Here is a 17,745-nt window from a genome sequence, read left to right as displayed (position 1 = left end):
GCCGCTCTGTGACACGGGGAGTGTTTACGCGGAATGATCAACCCGCCATTCAGCGATCGTCATTAGGCCTCCTGCAGACCCGCGGCTCACCTGCTCCGCCGTCTCCTCCGCTCTGCTATGTGCCGACATGTGCGCAAAGCAGAGCCGCGGGCGTCAGCGGTGACGTTTTCGTACGGGCGTCTGCGAGGCTCACACAGAAATAGGACATGCCGCGATTTGTTTACCGCGCAAGTTTTCACACGGACAAATCGTGGCTGTCTGCATAGAATTGCATTTTCTAATGCAATCCTATGGCAGCGGGCACGTGCGGAAAATTTGCGGAAAATCCCACGCGGAATTTCCGTCCGTGTGCAGGGGACCTTAAGCTGACTGAAAAGTCAGAGATAAAAAGCTGTGAACGAAAAGCGAGCTACTTTTGTGCATTTTAACCGCCAGATTATCGCTTAAATTAGTTCGTTTGAACGAATTTCCAGCACTAATCAGTCCTGTGTAAATGGCGCATAAGTCTATGGCTACACGGTGGCTACGACACAAGCCCCAATGGCCAAAGATCGCAATGCCACATAGCAAACGAATAGAAGTCACAGCGCTTGAGTTGTCGCTCGCAAGTAACCGCAACTCACCGGTCACGAGAAATCCTAACACGATGCATTGCGTACGATCTGCGAGTCGCGGCTCCCTGCGAGCAATGACCTGCGCTGTAACCGTTGCCCATGTGACCTGTGTTGTAGACGCAGTATTCAGCATGAGGGCCCTGAAAACTGGCGCACACTTGGATACCGCCAACAGCACTGCAGATGATTTTTTACGAAATGCGTAACTTGTCGGTCGCCGCGGTGGGACGGGATTTTCCTTTGTCTACATGCAGGACGGACCCTGCGAGGAACTTGTGTTTTATACGAAGACGTTTATTACTGCGCACCACATTATAAAATAGCGCCAGGTTTATACGTAACGCCAGAACTCGTCCCTAAAACCCTGAAGTAAACCTCACAATATTCTACATGAGAGCTGGTGCAGCCACTAACAGCTGGTGTTGCCCGTAGCAACCCGACAGCTGCTTTCATTTTCTAGCAACCAATCAAATAGCTGCTTTAATTGCTAACTCTGAGCTGAGAATGTAAGAGAAGGAATCTAATTGGTTACTATGGTTAGCCCCGCCCCCTTTTGTTAGCCTACTGCCTGTTATGCAGTGCTGGAGGTTTACTGACAGGCGCATGCGCAGGGCAGCCCGGTCTCCATGGTAGCGGGTCCTGTCTGGATGCGCGTCGCGCTGTGATGACGTCTCCCTGTAGAGACGGTAACGGGGGAAGATGTCAGAAGCCGAGCAGCCACCAGATGTGCAGCCAGAGCCGCGTCCGAGTTTCCGCCTCACAGTCACTAAGCGGGAACCGGCGGTGCGGCTGCTGTACCCGGTGACTGGGCTGGAGCCGCTGTCATGGTCGGAGGATCACCGGCTGGCGGTGTGTACCCGCAGTAACGTGTCCGTGCTGGAGCAGGTGTGCGACATCCACAGCAGCAGCCCGGAGCTCTCCCTGCACCGCACCTCCGTGCCCGCCCCGGCCAAGACCTGCTTCCTCCGGGTACGTGTGCCAGCAGAATACTGAGTGCAGCTCTGGAGTATAATACAGGATGTAACTCAGGGTCAGTACAGGATAAGTAATGTATGTACACAGTGACTCCACCAGCAGCATAGTGAGCGCAGCTCTGGAGTATAATACAGGATGTAACTCAGGATCAGTACAGGATAAGTAATGTATGTACACAGTGACTTCACCAGCAGAATAGTGAGTGCAGCTCTGGAGGATAATACAGGATGTAACTCAGGGTCAGTACAGGATAAGTAATGTATGTACACAGTGACTCCACCAGCAGAATAGTGAGTACAGCTCTGGAGTATAATACAGGATGTAACTCAGGATCAGTACAGGATAAGTAATGTATGTACACAGTGACTCCACCAGCAGAATAGTGAGTGCAGCTCTGCAGTATAATACAGGATGTAACTCAGGATCAGTACAGGATAAGTAATGTATGTACACAGTGACCCCACCAGGAGAATAGTGAGTGCAGCTCTGGAGTATAATACAGGATGTAACTCAGGATCAGTACAGGATATGTATGTACACAGTGACTCCACCAGCAGAATAGTGAGTGCAGCTCTGGGGTATAATATAGGATGTAACTCAGGATCAGTACAGGATAAGTAATGTATGTATACAGTGACTCCACCAGCAGAATAGTGAGTGCAGCTCTGGAGTATAATACAGGATGTAACTCAGGATCAGTACAGGATAAGTAATGTATGTACACAGTGACTCCACCAGCAGAATAGTGAGTGCAGCTCTGGGGTATAATACAGGATGTAACTCAGGAGCAGTACAGGATAAGTAATGTATGTACACAGTGACTCCACCAGCAGAATAGTGAGTGCAGCTCTGGAGTATAATACAGGATGGAACTCAGGATCAGTGCAGGATAAGTAATGTATGTACACAGTGACTCCACCAGCAGAATAGTGAGTGCAGCTCTGGGGTATAATACAGGATGTAACTCAGGATCAGTACAGGATAAGTAATGTATGTACACAGTGACTCCACCAGCAGAATAGTGAGTGCAGCTCTGGAGTATAATACAGGATGTAACTCAGGAGCAGTACAGGATAAGTAATGTATGTACACAGAGACTCCACCAGCAGAATAGTGAGTGCAGCTCTGGAGTATAATACAGGATGTTACTCGGGATCAGTACAGGATAAGTAATGTATGTACACAGTGACTCCACCAGCAGAATAGTGAGTGCAGCTCTGGAGTATAATACAGGATGTTACTCGGGATCAGTACAGGATAAGTAATGTATGTACACAGTGACTCCACCAGCAGAATAGTGAGTGCAGCTCTGGGGTATAATACAGGATGTAACTCAGGATCAGTACAGGATAAGTAATGTATGTACACAGTGACTCCACCAGCAGAATAGTGAGTGCAGCTCAGGAGTATAATACAGTCTGTAACTCAGGAGCAGTACAGGATAAGTAATGTATGTACACAGTGACTCCACCAGCAGAATAGTGAGCGCAGCTCTGGAGTATAATACAGGATGTAACTCAGGATCAGCACAGGATAAGTAATGTATGCACACAGTGATTCCACCAGGAGAATAGTGAGTGCAGCTCTGGAGTATAATACAGGATGTAACTCAGGATCAGTACAGGATAAGTAATGTATGCGGACAGTGACTCCACCAGCAGAATAGTGAGTGCAGCTCCGGAGTATGATATAGGATGTAACTCAGGATCAGTACAGGATAAGTAATGTATGTACACAGTGACTCCACCAGCAGAATAGTGAGTGCAGCTCTGGAGTATAATACAGGATGTAACTCAGGAGCGGTACAGGATAAGTAATGTATGTACTCAGTGACTCCACCAGCAGAATAGTGAGTACAGCTCTGGAGTATATTACAGGATGTAACTCAGGAGCGGTACAGAATAAGTAATGTATGTAGACAGTGACTCCACCAGCAGAATAGTGAGTACAGCTCTGGGGTATAATACAGGATGTAACTCAGGATCAGTACAGGATAAGTAATGTATGTACACAGAGACTCCACCAGCAGAATAGCGAGTGCAGCTCTGGAGTATAATATAGGATGTAACTCCGTATCAGTACAGGATAAGTAATGTATGTGCACAGTGACTCCACCAGCAGAATAGTGAGTGCAGCTCTGAAGTATAATACAGGATATAACTCAGGATCAGTACAGGATAAGTAATGTATATACACAGTGACTCCACCAGCAGAATAGTGAGTGCAGCTCTGGAGTGAAATACATAATGTTTTTTCTTATTGTTACTGCATGCATTTTTCTTTTGAAGGTCCTGGTATTTAACTCCTCTTTCTTCTCTCCTTACAGATTGGATCGCCAAAAGACGTGGAGCAATGCAGAGCGAAGTTCGCCCGGTCAAAGGACCCATCAGTCAGTCAGAAGTTCATGCTGGACCGAGTATTCAACCCGGAAGCAAAGGCTCTGCCACCTCTGCAGGGGTACAAGTATGCCTGCTGGTCCCCTGTTGGCTGTGACGCCAATGGTAGATGCCTCTTAGCTGTCCTAACTCTGGACAACCGGCTGACCATCAATGCTAATTTTGACCGTCTGCAGTGGAAGCAGCTGGCAGACCTCACGGACATGTATGGCGAACGTCTGGCTCAAAGCAACTATGTGATGACCGACGCCGACAAAGCTGGAAACCTGGAGGATTTTGTGGAGTTTGAGCGGCGGCACAGTATGCAGACCCCGGTGAGAATGGAGTGGTCCGCTATATGCACCACCCAAGAGATACTGGAGAACAACACCTGCCGGGATGTGGGCACCGTCCTCTTGGCTGTGCTCTTTGAAAGCGGGGACGTTGCAGTATGGCAGTTTCAACTGCCCATAAAGGACCGCTCCTCCATTATCTCCTGCAACACCATCGTCTCCGGGATCGAGGCCCCCAGCGTTCTGTCCTGGTGGGAATACGAGCACAGCAACCGTAAAATGAGCGGGCTGATCATCGGAAGCGCCTTGGGGCCTGTAAAAATCATCCCCGTGAACCTAAAGGCTGTGAAGGGGTATTTCACTTTACGGCAGCCCGTTATTCTCTGGCAGGAGACGGACCGCCTGCCGGTTCACAGCATCAAGTGCATAGCTCTTTATCATCCCTACCAGAAGTGTAGCTGCAGCTTGGTGGTCGCGGCGCGAGGATCGTACGTCTTCTGGTGCTTATTGTTAATATCCAAAGCCGGCCTCAATGTACACAATTCCCATGTGACCGGACTCCACTCCTTGCCTATTGCCTCCATGGCTGTGGACCGGCAGAACGGCACCATATATACCTGCTCCATAGACGGCAAGGTCCAGCAGCTCATTCCCATCTTCACTAACGTCGCTCTGAAGTTCGAGCACCAGCTCATCAAGTTGTCAGACATGTTTGGCCCTGTGAAATCTCATGGCATCGCCATCAGCCCATATGGTGCCTACCTCGCCTGCGTAACCTCTGAAGGCATGAACAACGGCATCCATCCCGTCAGCAAGAACTTTCATGTACGTTTTGTGGCCCTCAAAACATTCGAGGAAGCAGCGGCTCAACTTCTGGAGACCTCCAGCCAGAACCTCTTCCGACAGATGGACCTATCTGATCTGGTACGATGGAAGGTCTTGAAAGATAAGATCATCCCCCAGTTTCTGGTGGACGCTCTGGACAAAAAGATTGAGGGTGGACCCTTGTACTTTTGGAGGTTCCGTCTCTTCCTTCTGAGAATTTGGTACCAGTCGTTCAAGAAGACCTCCTTAGAGGTGGTGTGGAAGCCATTTCCCAAGGAGTCAAAAGCCTCGAAGGCCGAGGAAATTTTGGTAGAGATCGGAGTAGTTGAGGAGCAGGAAGGGCAGGTGAGTCAGAATAGCCCCAGTAAAACATTGAAAGACTTAGCAGAGCCTGATGGGGATTGTACTCCGGCAGAAGAAGGCCTCCTGGACATCCAACAGAAGATCAATGCCGTGGAGGCGCATCTTATCCGGGAACACATGAAGCATGTACTGGGGGAGGTGTATCTACACACAGGAATCACGGAGTATACGACCATCCCGACGCGAGGCGTCTGCGCCTATCTCATGGCCAACAAGGACAGTGATGATCGGACTGCTCAGGTGCGCCACCTAGCTTCCCTTTTGCATGATACATTTTTACAAATGATGTACTTCACATATACACTCCTCAACGTTGAACTTACACCAGGAAGGGAAAGTCATAAGGTAATGAAAGTCCCGAAAGTTGAATGTGACGCTAAGATATGCAAATGATCAAATTTTCAAGCAGCTAGCTGCAATCTGTGGCATGTGGGAGGGGCTTCAATGGTATAACAGCCAGAGCGAAAGCAAAGTTTTTAGTTTTCAGCCACACGAACCCTCCAAAATCGGAAAAATCTTGTGGTACGATTGTGCCGTGACTCCCGATTGTGCCGTGACTCCCGATTGTGCCGTGACTCCCGATTGTGCCGTGACTCCCGATTGTGCCGTGACTCCCGATCGTCGACAGGCCGGTTATCACCACTTATTTACGAACTAAGAGGGCAGAATCCTTGAACCGAGATGCTTTGGTTTATCACCCCGCAGAACGCTACTTGCGCCGGCCAAGATGTCCTCAGTGTTGTGTGTCCCAGCGATAATGAACTCGAACAGCAGCAAGGGGTGCACAGAGGCGAAGTCTCCACGGACGGATCGCCAGATTAGAAGAATGGCGCGTAGTGACCCATTCTGTACTGCGAGTGAAACTGGACGTCACATCCCAAGTCTAGGGGGTCGAGGAGCGTCTACACAAAGCATCAGAAGGGGCTCGTACAACCCTGGGCTACGAGCCAGACGTCCGGGTGTTCACTGACCTCAGGCCACCGCTCTCAAAGGCTATCATGGTGCAGAGCAAGACGGCAGTGGAGGTCCGTCCTCTTCAGGGATCAGTCCCACTCCTGTCTTGGATGCAACGATAGCCGATGATTGGTCTAGAGACCGTGTGGCCAACGCCATAATTCCCTTCACGAGGGAACGCCACACTGGTCCTACTCCCGCGATTATAGTGTGGGGTGGTGTAATGTACCCCCTCTAGTCTTCATTCCACGTATACTAACAGCTCAGCGCTATCTCATGGAACCAGCGGTAGCGCCATTTCTCCAAAGTGTCACAGGAGCCATTTTTCAATAAAACGCCAGGCTGCATGTTGCTCATACAACTGTGAGCAGCCTGCGTGGCCTAACCGTGCGACCACGGCCTGCAGCGTCTCCGGACTTATCTCCCATCGAGCACATCTGGGCCGTCACTGGTCGGCAATTGTGAAGGGAGCCGCCCCAAGAGCATTCAGCGTGGCAGAACATCCCTCAGACCACCATTAATACCCTCACTGATAGCAGGCGTATATTTCGGCGTGTGGCAATCATACTTGTTGCTGAACGAAACGCGATGTTTTGAATATTGTGTTTCCATTTTTGATCATTTGCATATCATTAACATACCGATCCTGCGATGTCCAGAATTCCAGGACTTTTCCTTCTTGGTGTTCAGGACTGTAAGTCTCCCAAACACGTTCTCAGCTGCCAGAGAATTTGTAAAACGTTGCTTTGCATTTGATCATGAAGTGTTGCTTTTTTCTAACACTTTTTTGTTTCTTTAAACCCTCACTATTTGTAAGATCTCTGTTTGCTGTCAGTGAATGGGGATTTCTTTTTGCACTTTGTGAGGCTGAAACCGTGTACAGATGCAATGTTTCTCACAGCTGAGTGTTTGTTACAATTCTGTCTTGTGTAGCCAATCACCTTGTGAGCCCCAGCTGATGCATCTTACCTGCACTGATACATTGTAACAAACTTTTGGGAAAGGAGAGAGATTTGTCATGTGATGCAAGGATTTTATCTGTTTCTTTCCATCATTAACCCCTGCAGGTCCTCATTGGACATGTGGAGAAGAAGATGAACAAGCAGATGTTTCCCGAGTATTGCAGCTTGTGTAAAGAGGTTTTACCTTTCACAGACAGCAAGAAGGCACTCTGCCCAAACGGACACCTGTGGCCGAGGTAAGTGGTGGTATCGCTCATGCCTTATGTAAGATGCATACGTAAGGGTATTTACAGAACTGCTGCAGCAGAAAGTTCCAGAGCAAATCCCACTTCTGCATCCAAAACGAAGTCCAAATCCAAACCGTTGGTGCCAATTATGACTTGGAATCGGATGCATAGCCGATTTCAGAAGATACGGTGCTCCCCTCACCTCCAAAGTCTTTGCGCTGTCAGCGTTCCCCGCCGGCCTGTAGTGAGCGCAGCACCCCTGGTTCGGATTTTGACTCTGTTTTCGATCCGGAATTTGCTGTGGAAATCCTGCAGCATTTTAGTGACATGTAAACATACCCTATAAATGTGTGAGCCCTGGGGGTCCAACCATCGGGACACCCAGCAACCCCAAGATCTGTGCACCCCAAATACCCCATGTGACTAGAGCAGCAGTGCACATGTATGACGCAGGAAGATTGCTGTCCGCATTGATCTCCCTCCGTAGGAGTGCTGAACACACATGCACATTTGGGGTGTGCAGATCTTGGGATTTCTAGGGGTCCCATGGCTCAGACCCCAGTGATCAGAAATGTATTCCCTATCCTATGGATATGACTTGAAGGGGTTATCCAGGACCTTCACTAGTGATGACCCGTCCTCAGGATAGGTCATCAATAGTTGATTGATGGGGTCCACCGATCAGGAATGCAATGGCAGCTGTGCCTGCAGGACCAAACCTGGGTTCTGCCATATGGACAGCATTATCTGCTTCCAGTGCCACAATAAGCTGATCCCGAGTGGCAGAGCCGCCTATAAAGTATTGATGATAGTTATCCATAGTAAAAGTCCAGTATAACCCCTTTAAATGTCTTTAATCCCTTTAACTGACCGTCATCCTGCATGTTGTCTGTGTAGCTGCACTTCATCTGCTTCCAGCTGTTTATAGTCTATAGCCGTCTGTGCAACCGCACACAAATGGTCAAATAGAGATGATGACCGGTGATCTGTCACAGTCCTGCCAATCAGCAGTGACTCCGCTGCCATGCCGGTCGGATATGTATATTATTGGGGGGATGCGAGCTGACCCCTTTAATCATAAAGGGGTATTCCTATCTCAGCTTTTCATAGCCAAGACGAGGCACCGCTGCCGTGGCCAGAGCTTACGGTAAGGGCGGAGCATTGCTTCCGTAACTCCCATTCACTTCAGTGAGTGCTGCAGAAACAGCTGTTCTTTCCAACTGGTGGTTGGCACAGAGCGTCTTGGTTTTCCCATATTGGCCGTGAAATGCCAAGATGGGCATACCCCTTTAATCTGGTTCCTTTTTTTGCAGGTATTTGTATGTGACTTGCAGTGTAAAGAATGGGGGCTTTCATTCTGATTGCCATGGCTACCTTCAGGCTTCTATCTATACATATACCACAAATAGACTTTCTCCTCTAGTCTATACTGGATATACTACTATAGCCATACGGCCTTGGATGCAGCCACAGTGACAGCCACCATTCTTTACACTGCAGGCTGCTTTCAGAGAATCAAAAAAGCTGCACATTTGAAACCAGGTTTGTAGCACAGAGTGACTTCTAGTACTTACCTTATAAACTGCCTTAGTTTAGGCCACCTCTAAGTGTATGAAGTCGCTGGCAGACTGCTGTTCTCTTCCTGATCGCTGGACTGTCTCATTCCAGGTGTTTCTTGACCTATCAGGCGTGTCAGACTCTTGAGTATCGGAGGTGCTTACTTCACGACAGTATTGCGAGGCATTCCGTCCCGGAAGGTAAACTCCACTATTCGTGATTTTACATATTTTCACTTTCAGGATGATTTTAAAGGGGTTTTCCAAGAGTTTGAAAAAAATGGCTGGAAGCCCGAAGCAACAAGCTGAGGAGTTCTCACCTGTCAGATGTTCCCTGGGTCTTCGCAGTCACCCCGGTCCAGGAAGTTATTGCAGCGGTCATGTGCTCAGCCAGATATTGGTCCCAGCGGTCATGTCATTCATGTAGACATGACCCCTAGGGCCAATGATTGGCTGAGCGGTCGTATGCACAATGGGAGAGGTGGGGAAGGGAGCAATTGTGTCGGGGGGGACATCTAACAGGTAAGTATGCTTTACTTTGTTTTGTCACTTTTTTATTCTAGTTTTGAAAAATCCCTTTAAAGCAAAGTTATTGTTTTTCAGAACTATGAATAAGTTAGGCAAATTTTTACAAATCGCCCATCTCGCCTCATCATGCCCAGAGCCGCCCTTATCATACGTCTGTAAACTCCGGTGACATAGAATGAAAAAAATCACAAGATCTCACAACTGCGCTCCTAAATTTTAGTTATTACATAATCAAATTTTAACAGCGCTCTTTAAAGCAGCCCTCCGGTTTCCAGACTGAAGCCTGTACTGGCACATGAGGTAGTATACTACCTGCAGTTCTTCTCTGTCGCCCCTCCTATATCCGCCTGCCCTCTGATCGACCGGTTCTGATCACGTGACCAGCAGGTATAGTGCACTAGTAGTCACTACCAATGGGGACTAGGTAGCTTGAAGATTGTGTCGGCCATGTTGGACGGCTGGAAACACGAGCCAGCGCCAGCAGAAGAACCCCTGCAAGTAATATACCCTCCGGTCCTGGAAGCGGAGGGTCGCTTTAATTCACAGCCGCACGATCTGGTAATAACTAGCGAGAGATCGCGTATTGTCACTCTCTGCCATCGGGGTTTATTCAGAGGTGATGTGGATGGCTCTGGCATGACAGGAACGATAACGCTGACTTCAGAGGTGAGTCAACCTATTTAAATAATAAGTGCACATCGTTCAGAGGAGTACGGGATCGGGGATACATATCTGATCGCTGGGCGTCCGACTGCTGGGATCCCCAGTGATCCAGAGACCGACATGCACACGAGTGACTACAACTCCATTCACTTCTGTGGGATGGAGGAAGATTGCCGAGCACATCAATTTCCACCTGTCCCATAGAGGTGAATGGCGCGGTGGTCAAGCACGCAAACCTTCACCCCGTTCACATGTGGCATTGGCGTGCGCTACTCACACGGTGCATTCTCCAGATGCTAACTTATTAGTTTACTTCACTGACACCAGCAGCCTCTTCTCACCCTCATTCAGCATTTTACATTTCCGGTACAATCTATGTATAAAGCGGTGCCCATACTGGCCTGAGTTACATCCTATCTTCTACTCCAGTCACATCCAGAGCTGTATTCACAATTCTGCTGTATGGAATAGGCTGGGATGTTTACTATTAGATGCAACACTAAGGCCTCATTCACACGGGTGGATAAAATTTCTGCTTTGTGAATACAGACGTAAGGTGTAAAATAAGCACCTAAACGCCTGTATGACTAGAACTGTATTCACTGGGTCTGTGTGGACTGAATGCGGCCAGACAATGCGCCCGTGTGAATGAGCCCTAACAGCCCATTATATACAGATTCTAGTAGAGCGTCTGATGTAAACACTATATCTCCCGCGACGATAACTGAAGACGGCAGCGATCTGTTCTATAATGTTGCAGACACCACCCTACCTCCCTCCCCTCACCCCCATCCCCTCTCCCCACCTCTCCTCTTAACATCTTTGGGTCTTCTTTTCCAGACTTGGAATGGATTAAGCGGTTACTTAAAGAGCCCTGCACACTCTGTGACTCTCCAGTTTTTTAGCACTTTTCTTTTTTTTTTTTTCTCCCCCCCCCCTTTTTATGTTAATAATGGCCCTTTTGGAGATTTGTACAGAACGGTGACATTGGAGAAGTCACATGCCCAAGGCAAGCGCTCCAAAGCCAAGGTCCAGAATCGCTGATGTCTGATTGGTCGCTTGCTGTGGAGAACAATGGCTGCTGTCTTATAAACCTTGGGAAGAACATTTTTGAGGTCGGAGGAGGGATTTGGATATTTCTGAGGAGCTTCCCTCTGCATCCAACTAGTCAAATTGGTGAAAGCGGCACTGGATATTTCAGCAGCAGAGGGCTGTGCCGATCGCCTCTTGACCCATCTATGTATGCAGGTGACAGAGGCTGGGCCACAATGGGAGCACAAGAAGAGGACCAAACTACCGCCGTCGTGGCAGCATCGGCCCCTGGAGACGGGCAGCTACCTCCATCTTTATGTCTTTGTGCTAAAATGATGTTTTTATTTATTGTTGAACAATGTACAGTCTCTATAGACTCCAGTAGTCACTTACGTGTAAACTCACCCGCTGCAGCTTAAAGCAGAGAGAGTCACATGACCCGGTGGGCGGTTTACGTCTGCGCTCACTTTTTTACATGTCTTGCTATGAGATGCACTTTTAATCTGGGCTGGTTGAGCAGTGCAGCTAAGGGGGCACCCAAAGCAGGTGGGCACTGAAGACCCTGCGCCTGGTACTACTGGGCTGAGGAGCTGGTACATCGTCGTTGTAACGTGTCTTATAACCAGCACCTTCCAAGAAGACGTCTTGCCCCTGATGGGCACGAATAATGTGAGTGTGGGGTGAACCCTCTGCTAAAGGCAGCAGATGTGTTGTCGGGTACTTTAAGCTCAAAAATGGGAAAGGACTGGTTGCTATGGATATATGCACAGCGAGACTGGTTGTCAGGGAGCACTTCCATAGCAACCAGTCTCTGCTCAGAGTTGAGGAGGCACATGTTTCTCTGTCTTAGGGCTGTAGTAATTGGATTTAGGTGGAGACCCCATTTAAGTTTTGACACCCCCCATTGTTGTAAAGCAGTTTTCCTGCCGCCCGTCGCCATCTTCCAGTCTTGGTCGTTATTTTCTAGTGAAACAATCGGTCACTATAAGACCGTTTTCACACAGCCGAGAAAATCGTGCGAGATTTGTGCATTGGGAGACGCACGAATCTCACATGGTCATACACATTAGCGACTTTAAAAAAGAAAATTTCCGCATTGCAATGCGGGAAACAAATTGCGGCACGTCCCATCTTCGGGCAGGCCCTTGCATCGCCCATTGTCTTCAACGGGGAAGCATCGCATCGCGCCACGTGGTAGGTGCACGCAGGTCGATGTTTCCCTATTGACAAACAATGGGAGAAACTCTGCAATCCTTTGCTGCGGCTGCCAGCTGTGGCAGAAGATCGCTACTTCCCCGAAGTGATGTGAGACGGTTTTGATATATAAGCGCCTCGCATCCATGGGAATATCGCATGTTGGCGAGCACGGCCTGATATCGCGCTTGCCCGTGTGAAGTTGGCTTAACAGCGCCTTCAGGCGAGGCAGAAAATCCCCAGCATTTCCACTACAGGCCGTGTGGATGAGCTTTAAAAAACAAATTGCGCCCGCGTGAAACGGAACATTTCCTCCCAGAATCTGCAGCGTATTTGAAATGCAGATTTTAAAGCCGCCGCATGTTAATTTATGCTGTGGATTTGGACAGTGTATGCCAGCCTTTGACATGCAGCGGTTGGAACCCGCGCCAAAGTCTGAGCCATTTAGTTGTGGATTTGGCCACTGCGAATTTGCGGCACATTTGTTGATTTTTTTTTGGGGGGGGGGGGGGGGGGGGGGGGGTTGTCAGTGAATCGGCGTTGTGTGAAGACGCTCTAAAGGGTAAGAGTAGGCAGCGGCCATTAAATGGGTAATGCCTTCAGCACAGGTTAGGGGAGAACGGTCATAACTTTTGGACTGCCAGACAGCACAAGATCGGAGGTCCTCTGTCTGAACGGACGGGCAGCTGAGCCTGGCGCTGCAGCTCTATTCATCTCTATGGAGATGGCGGAGCGCTTGTACTTCTTTTTGGCAGTCCTATGGAGTTGGAACTTGGCCACACTTTTATTTTTTTGCCGGGGCCGATAAATCCCCCACCCCTCCCCTCACCCCCTTTTCATTCTTGTTATGGACGGGGGTCCCAGTGGTCAGACGACTACAGATCAGGCAGTTAACCACTATCGTGGGTGGGGAATAACTTTTGATATTGGGATAACCCCTTTAAGGCCTCCGCCACATTTGCCTTACGTTGCACATAAGAGGTTCGGGCATCGGATACCTGTCTGTCCGGATCGATACACAGACGACCTGCACATTCACATGTATCTGCGTGTCCTAACTCTGCGATACGGACTAGAATAGTGCGTGTGATGAGTATTTCCCGCAGTGCTGCCTCATTAAATAATCGAGGTCTGTATGCGGTCCGGGCGTCATCCCTTGTTCTGACAGGACATATGGATGAAAAACTGCCAGTGTGCCGGAGGCCTAAATGTCATTGATTGATTTTTTTTCCCCATAGCAACCAGTTCTGACTAACAATTAGGAGAAAGTTACCTGGTTGCTCGCAGTGACATCACGGCGTCTGCGGTCCCCGCGGAGCGCTCCCACCTGCCCCTCATACAGCTCTTAAGTACTTTGTGTCACTTTTGTAAATATTTGGCGTTTGTTCGTACTTGTGGCGGTTTTGTGTATATTTATAGAATTATTTTCTATCTATAATTGTGAAAAAGGTCAATAAAGGAGGTTTCTAAGACGAGTGGAGACGCAGACCGCTGTGCGATTCATGATACGACCGTCCGCTAATTGATGCGCTCGTATTGGTTTCCTGATGTAATGATACGACTATTAGAAGTCGCCGAGGACTTTCAGGAGGCGGAGAGCATTTATACAGGAGGCTGAGCACATGGTTCATATTCTTCATAATGGGATTCATGATTCCTTATATACATTTTAAGCTGCTGCGGAACCTCTTTGAACAGTAAGGGGGAGAGTCTTGTTCTTGATTTATCTGAAACACTGTAGTTTTCAATTTGTTCTGCAGCAGCTAGGGTGTGTAGTATGAGGTGCTGCAGCAGCTGGGGTGTGGAGGATGAGGCTAATGTGTGTATTTGGAAGTTCAGCAGCAGCTGAGGTGTGCAGTGCGAGGTTCTGCAAAAGCTGGGGTATGTAGTATGATGCTCTGCAGCAGCTGAGGTGTGTAGTATGAGGCTGATGTATTGAGAGGTTCTGCAGCAGCTGGGATGTGGAGTATGAGGCTGATGTATGGAGAGGTTCTGCAGCAGCTGGGGCATGGAGGTGGAAACTGATGTGTGTATTTTGAGGTTCTGCAGCAGCTGAGGTGTACAATTTGAGACTGATGTGTGCATTGGGAGGTTCTGCAGCAGCTGGGGTGTGTATTAAAGGTTTGTTGTTTTTTATTTATTTAATTTTTTTTATTTATTTTTTTTTTTGGGGGGGGGGGGGGTATTTTTGGTGACCTATCCTCAGGTAGGGGTACACCGCTCAGCACCCAGACTGATACCGGGCACACTCTGCAATTGGCAAAAACACATAAATTTACAGATCTGCTTCTACCCCACCCTGTGGGTTTTTGTTAGTGACAGCGGGCGCCTGATCAGCTGACTGGAGTCCCGGCCCATCAACTGTTATGGACCTATCCTGAGGTCAGGCCATCAATAAACGTAGCCTGAAAAGCCCTTTAAGAGGTTCTGCCACCAGATCTGCCTTATTGCAGCTGCAGTAGATTATCTCAGTGTGAATGAGGCCCACACCTCGCCTGTCCTCAGAGGCTCCGGCAGGTAAGTGGCAGCCGGCGGGGCTGTCATCTGCTGTCCTTGCTTCCTGCTGCACATGTAGAAGAGTGGTGGAAGTTACTACAAGCGCTCCGCCCCGATCTAGGTAACCCAGCAAAGTCCTCATCAAATGTTTTGTGGAGTTGCCCTCTAAGCATCGGCTGCTCCACCGTTAGGCAGCAGTCATTCACCCGCATCGCTGTGACCCCCGTAGACCCCGGGCGCGCTATAGACTGTACTGTAATAGTATTTATGCCTTTCCTCTCTTAGACAGCCATTGAAATATCACCGCATCAAGCTTTATTGCCCAGCCTTGGCACAAGTCGTCCTATAGGCCCTGGTGGACATAGCCGGGATGGGCAGTGTAGACGGGGCATTATGAACTCGTTAAGCATTGCCTGCCATGTCCTAGATTTGACTTCTCCTGCCATCTGCAATTTAAAACTGGCTTCAATCGCCGGCCATGTGTTGTTTGCATCATTAAAAAGTAGCCACTTCATAATAGCAGATACTGCGCCAACCTGGCACCGAGGACCCGATCCAACAACAATGCCTCCTGCCCGCTGCTGCCAGTCACGGGTCCGGCTCCATCAAATAAAACGTGATCCGCGATAAACATGTGCTCTGAGCGCCGCGCGGCCACAACATGGATCATTGTATTAAATAGGGGGGGAGGCTCCTGCCAGACGAGCAGATGGTGACGTTCTATCACGGCCTCGTGGAGGTCCGCACGCCGCAGCCAGGGGCTGTTCCCGTCCTCTCCTCCAGTTTGGAGTCTGTCCTAATTGATATGAGTTGGTGATGTGAACTACAGCAAGCCGACAGCTAACTTTGTGCTGCATTACTACCCCTGCGTTGTAGCTGAGATCGCTGCTGCTTTACCAACCCTCTGCTTGTAGGGGAAAAGGGGGCACTGAACCCACCAAACAGCTCCTTATAGCTCAGCATCCTGGATCACAGCAAAGCGGTATCTACACCTTAGCATCCTGCATAACACCTAACAGCTTCCCATAGCTCAGCCTCCTGCATTACACCAAACAGGTACCCACGGCTTAGCATCCAGCATCACACCAAACAGGTACCTATGACTTAGTATCCTACATCACATCAAACTGGTACCCACGCCTTAGCATCCTGGATCACACCTAACAGGAACCCATGCCTTAGCATCCTGGATCACACCTAACAGGTACCCACGCCTTAGCATCCTGGATCACACCAAACAGGAACCCATGCCTTAGCATCCTGGATCACACCTAACAGGTACCCACGCCTTAGCATCCTAGATCACACCTAACAGGTACCCACGCCTTAGCATCCTGGATCACACCTAACAGGTACCCATGCCTTAGCATCCTGGATCACACCTAACAGGTACCCACGCCTTAGCATCCTGGATCACACCTAACAGGTACCCACGCCTTAGCATCCTGGATCACACCTAACAGGTACCCACGCCTTAGCATCCTGGATCACACCTAACAGGTACCCACGCCTTAGCATCCTGGATCACACCTAACAGGGACCCACGCCTTAGCATCCTGGATCACACCTAACAGGAACCCATGCCTTAGCATCCTGCACCTGGTCACACAGCTCCCCAAGTGCTCGCTTGCTAAACACCATCGTTTCTCAACTTCCTGTAGTTCACCAACAACTCCCTGTATAGCAATATCCTGGACCTTACGGAGCAACACCCCGTAGCTTAGCTTCCTAGACTCCACCGACTAACTTGCCATATATCAGCATCCTGGATCTTATGAAACAATTCCCCATACGTTGGCTTGTTGGACCGCACCAATCAACTCCCCATATAGCAGCATCTTGGACTTTATCAAACAGCTCCCATTAGCTTCCAGGACCCCACAACTTCCCATATATCAGCAGATCCTGGACCTTATCAAACAGCTCCCCATAACTTGGCTTCTTCGATCTCACTGACCCCACCTCTTTATAGTGGCATCCTAGAACTTAGCAATCAACTCCCCATATCTTGGCTTGCTAGACGCTACCAAACAACTCCCCACATCAGCATCCTGGACCCTATCAAACTCCCCATATCTTAGCTTCCTGGACCACACCAAACAATTGCAGATATATCAACATCCAGCATGTTATCAAACAGCTCCCCAGATCTTATCTTCCTAGACCCCACCAAAGAACTCCCCATATCTTAGTCTGTTGGACTCCAGCATCAGCTTCTCATATATCAGCATCCTGGACTTTATCAAACAGCTACTTATAATGTGGCTTCCTGGACCCCAACCCAACAACTCTTCCATATAATAATCATCTTTATTTGTATAGCGCCAACATATTCCGCAGAGCTTACATAGAGAGGGGGGATACAGAAAGACAAAAGTACAAACATTACAGAACCACAGGTACATAGTAATCAGCTGATGGAGACAATAGGGGTGAGGGTCCTGCTCCAACGAGCTTACATACTACAAGTAATGGGGTGATACAGAACGTAAAGGGGCTGGAGATGTGCGGAGTATGGCGAGGTGGAGAGTGAGGGGTGATATACACATAGACAATGGTCAGACATTTAGCCGTGTGACGGCAGAAACGGTATGACTGCAGGAGCGGTTTATGATGGCTAGCAGGGATTGCAGTCAGTAGGTCAGGGAGCATGTTATCAGGTGGGTACAGAGGGGTTTGGTTTAGGGA

At 49.0% G+C, this 17,745-nt stretch overlaps 1 protein-coding gene across 1 annotated transcript; it reads left to right on the top strand.

Moving 5' to 3' along the window:
- Positions 1-1,283: 1,283 nt before the first annotated feature.
- GTF3C4 (general transcription factor IIIC subunit 4) lies at positions 1,284-13,061 on the top strand. The gene is made up of 5 exons (XM_066580171.1): positions 1,284-1,583; positions 3,916-5,685; positions 7,467-7,597; positions 9,257-9,345; positions 11,176-13,061. The coding sequence occupies exons 1-5, from the start codon at positions 1,314-1,316 to the stop codon at positions 11,238-11,240; spliced, it is 2,325 nt and encodes a 774-aa protein (XP_066436268.1). The 5' UTR covers positions 1,284-1,313; the 3' UTR covers positions 11,241-13,061.
- The last annotated feature ends 4,684 nt before the right edge of the window (positions 13,062-17,745 follow it).

This window comes from Eleutherodactylus coqui, chromosome 10 (assembly GCF_035609145.1).
Source record: "Eleutherodactylus coqui strain aEleCoq1 chromosome 10, aEleCoq1.hap1, whole genome shotgun sequence".
NCBI lineage: Eukaryota > Metazoa > Chordata > Amphibia > Anura > Eleutherodactylidae > Eleutherodactylus > Eleutherodactylus coqui.
This window is presented reverse-complemented; position numbering and strand designations above follow the sequence as displayed.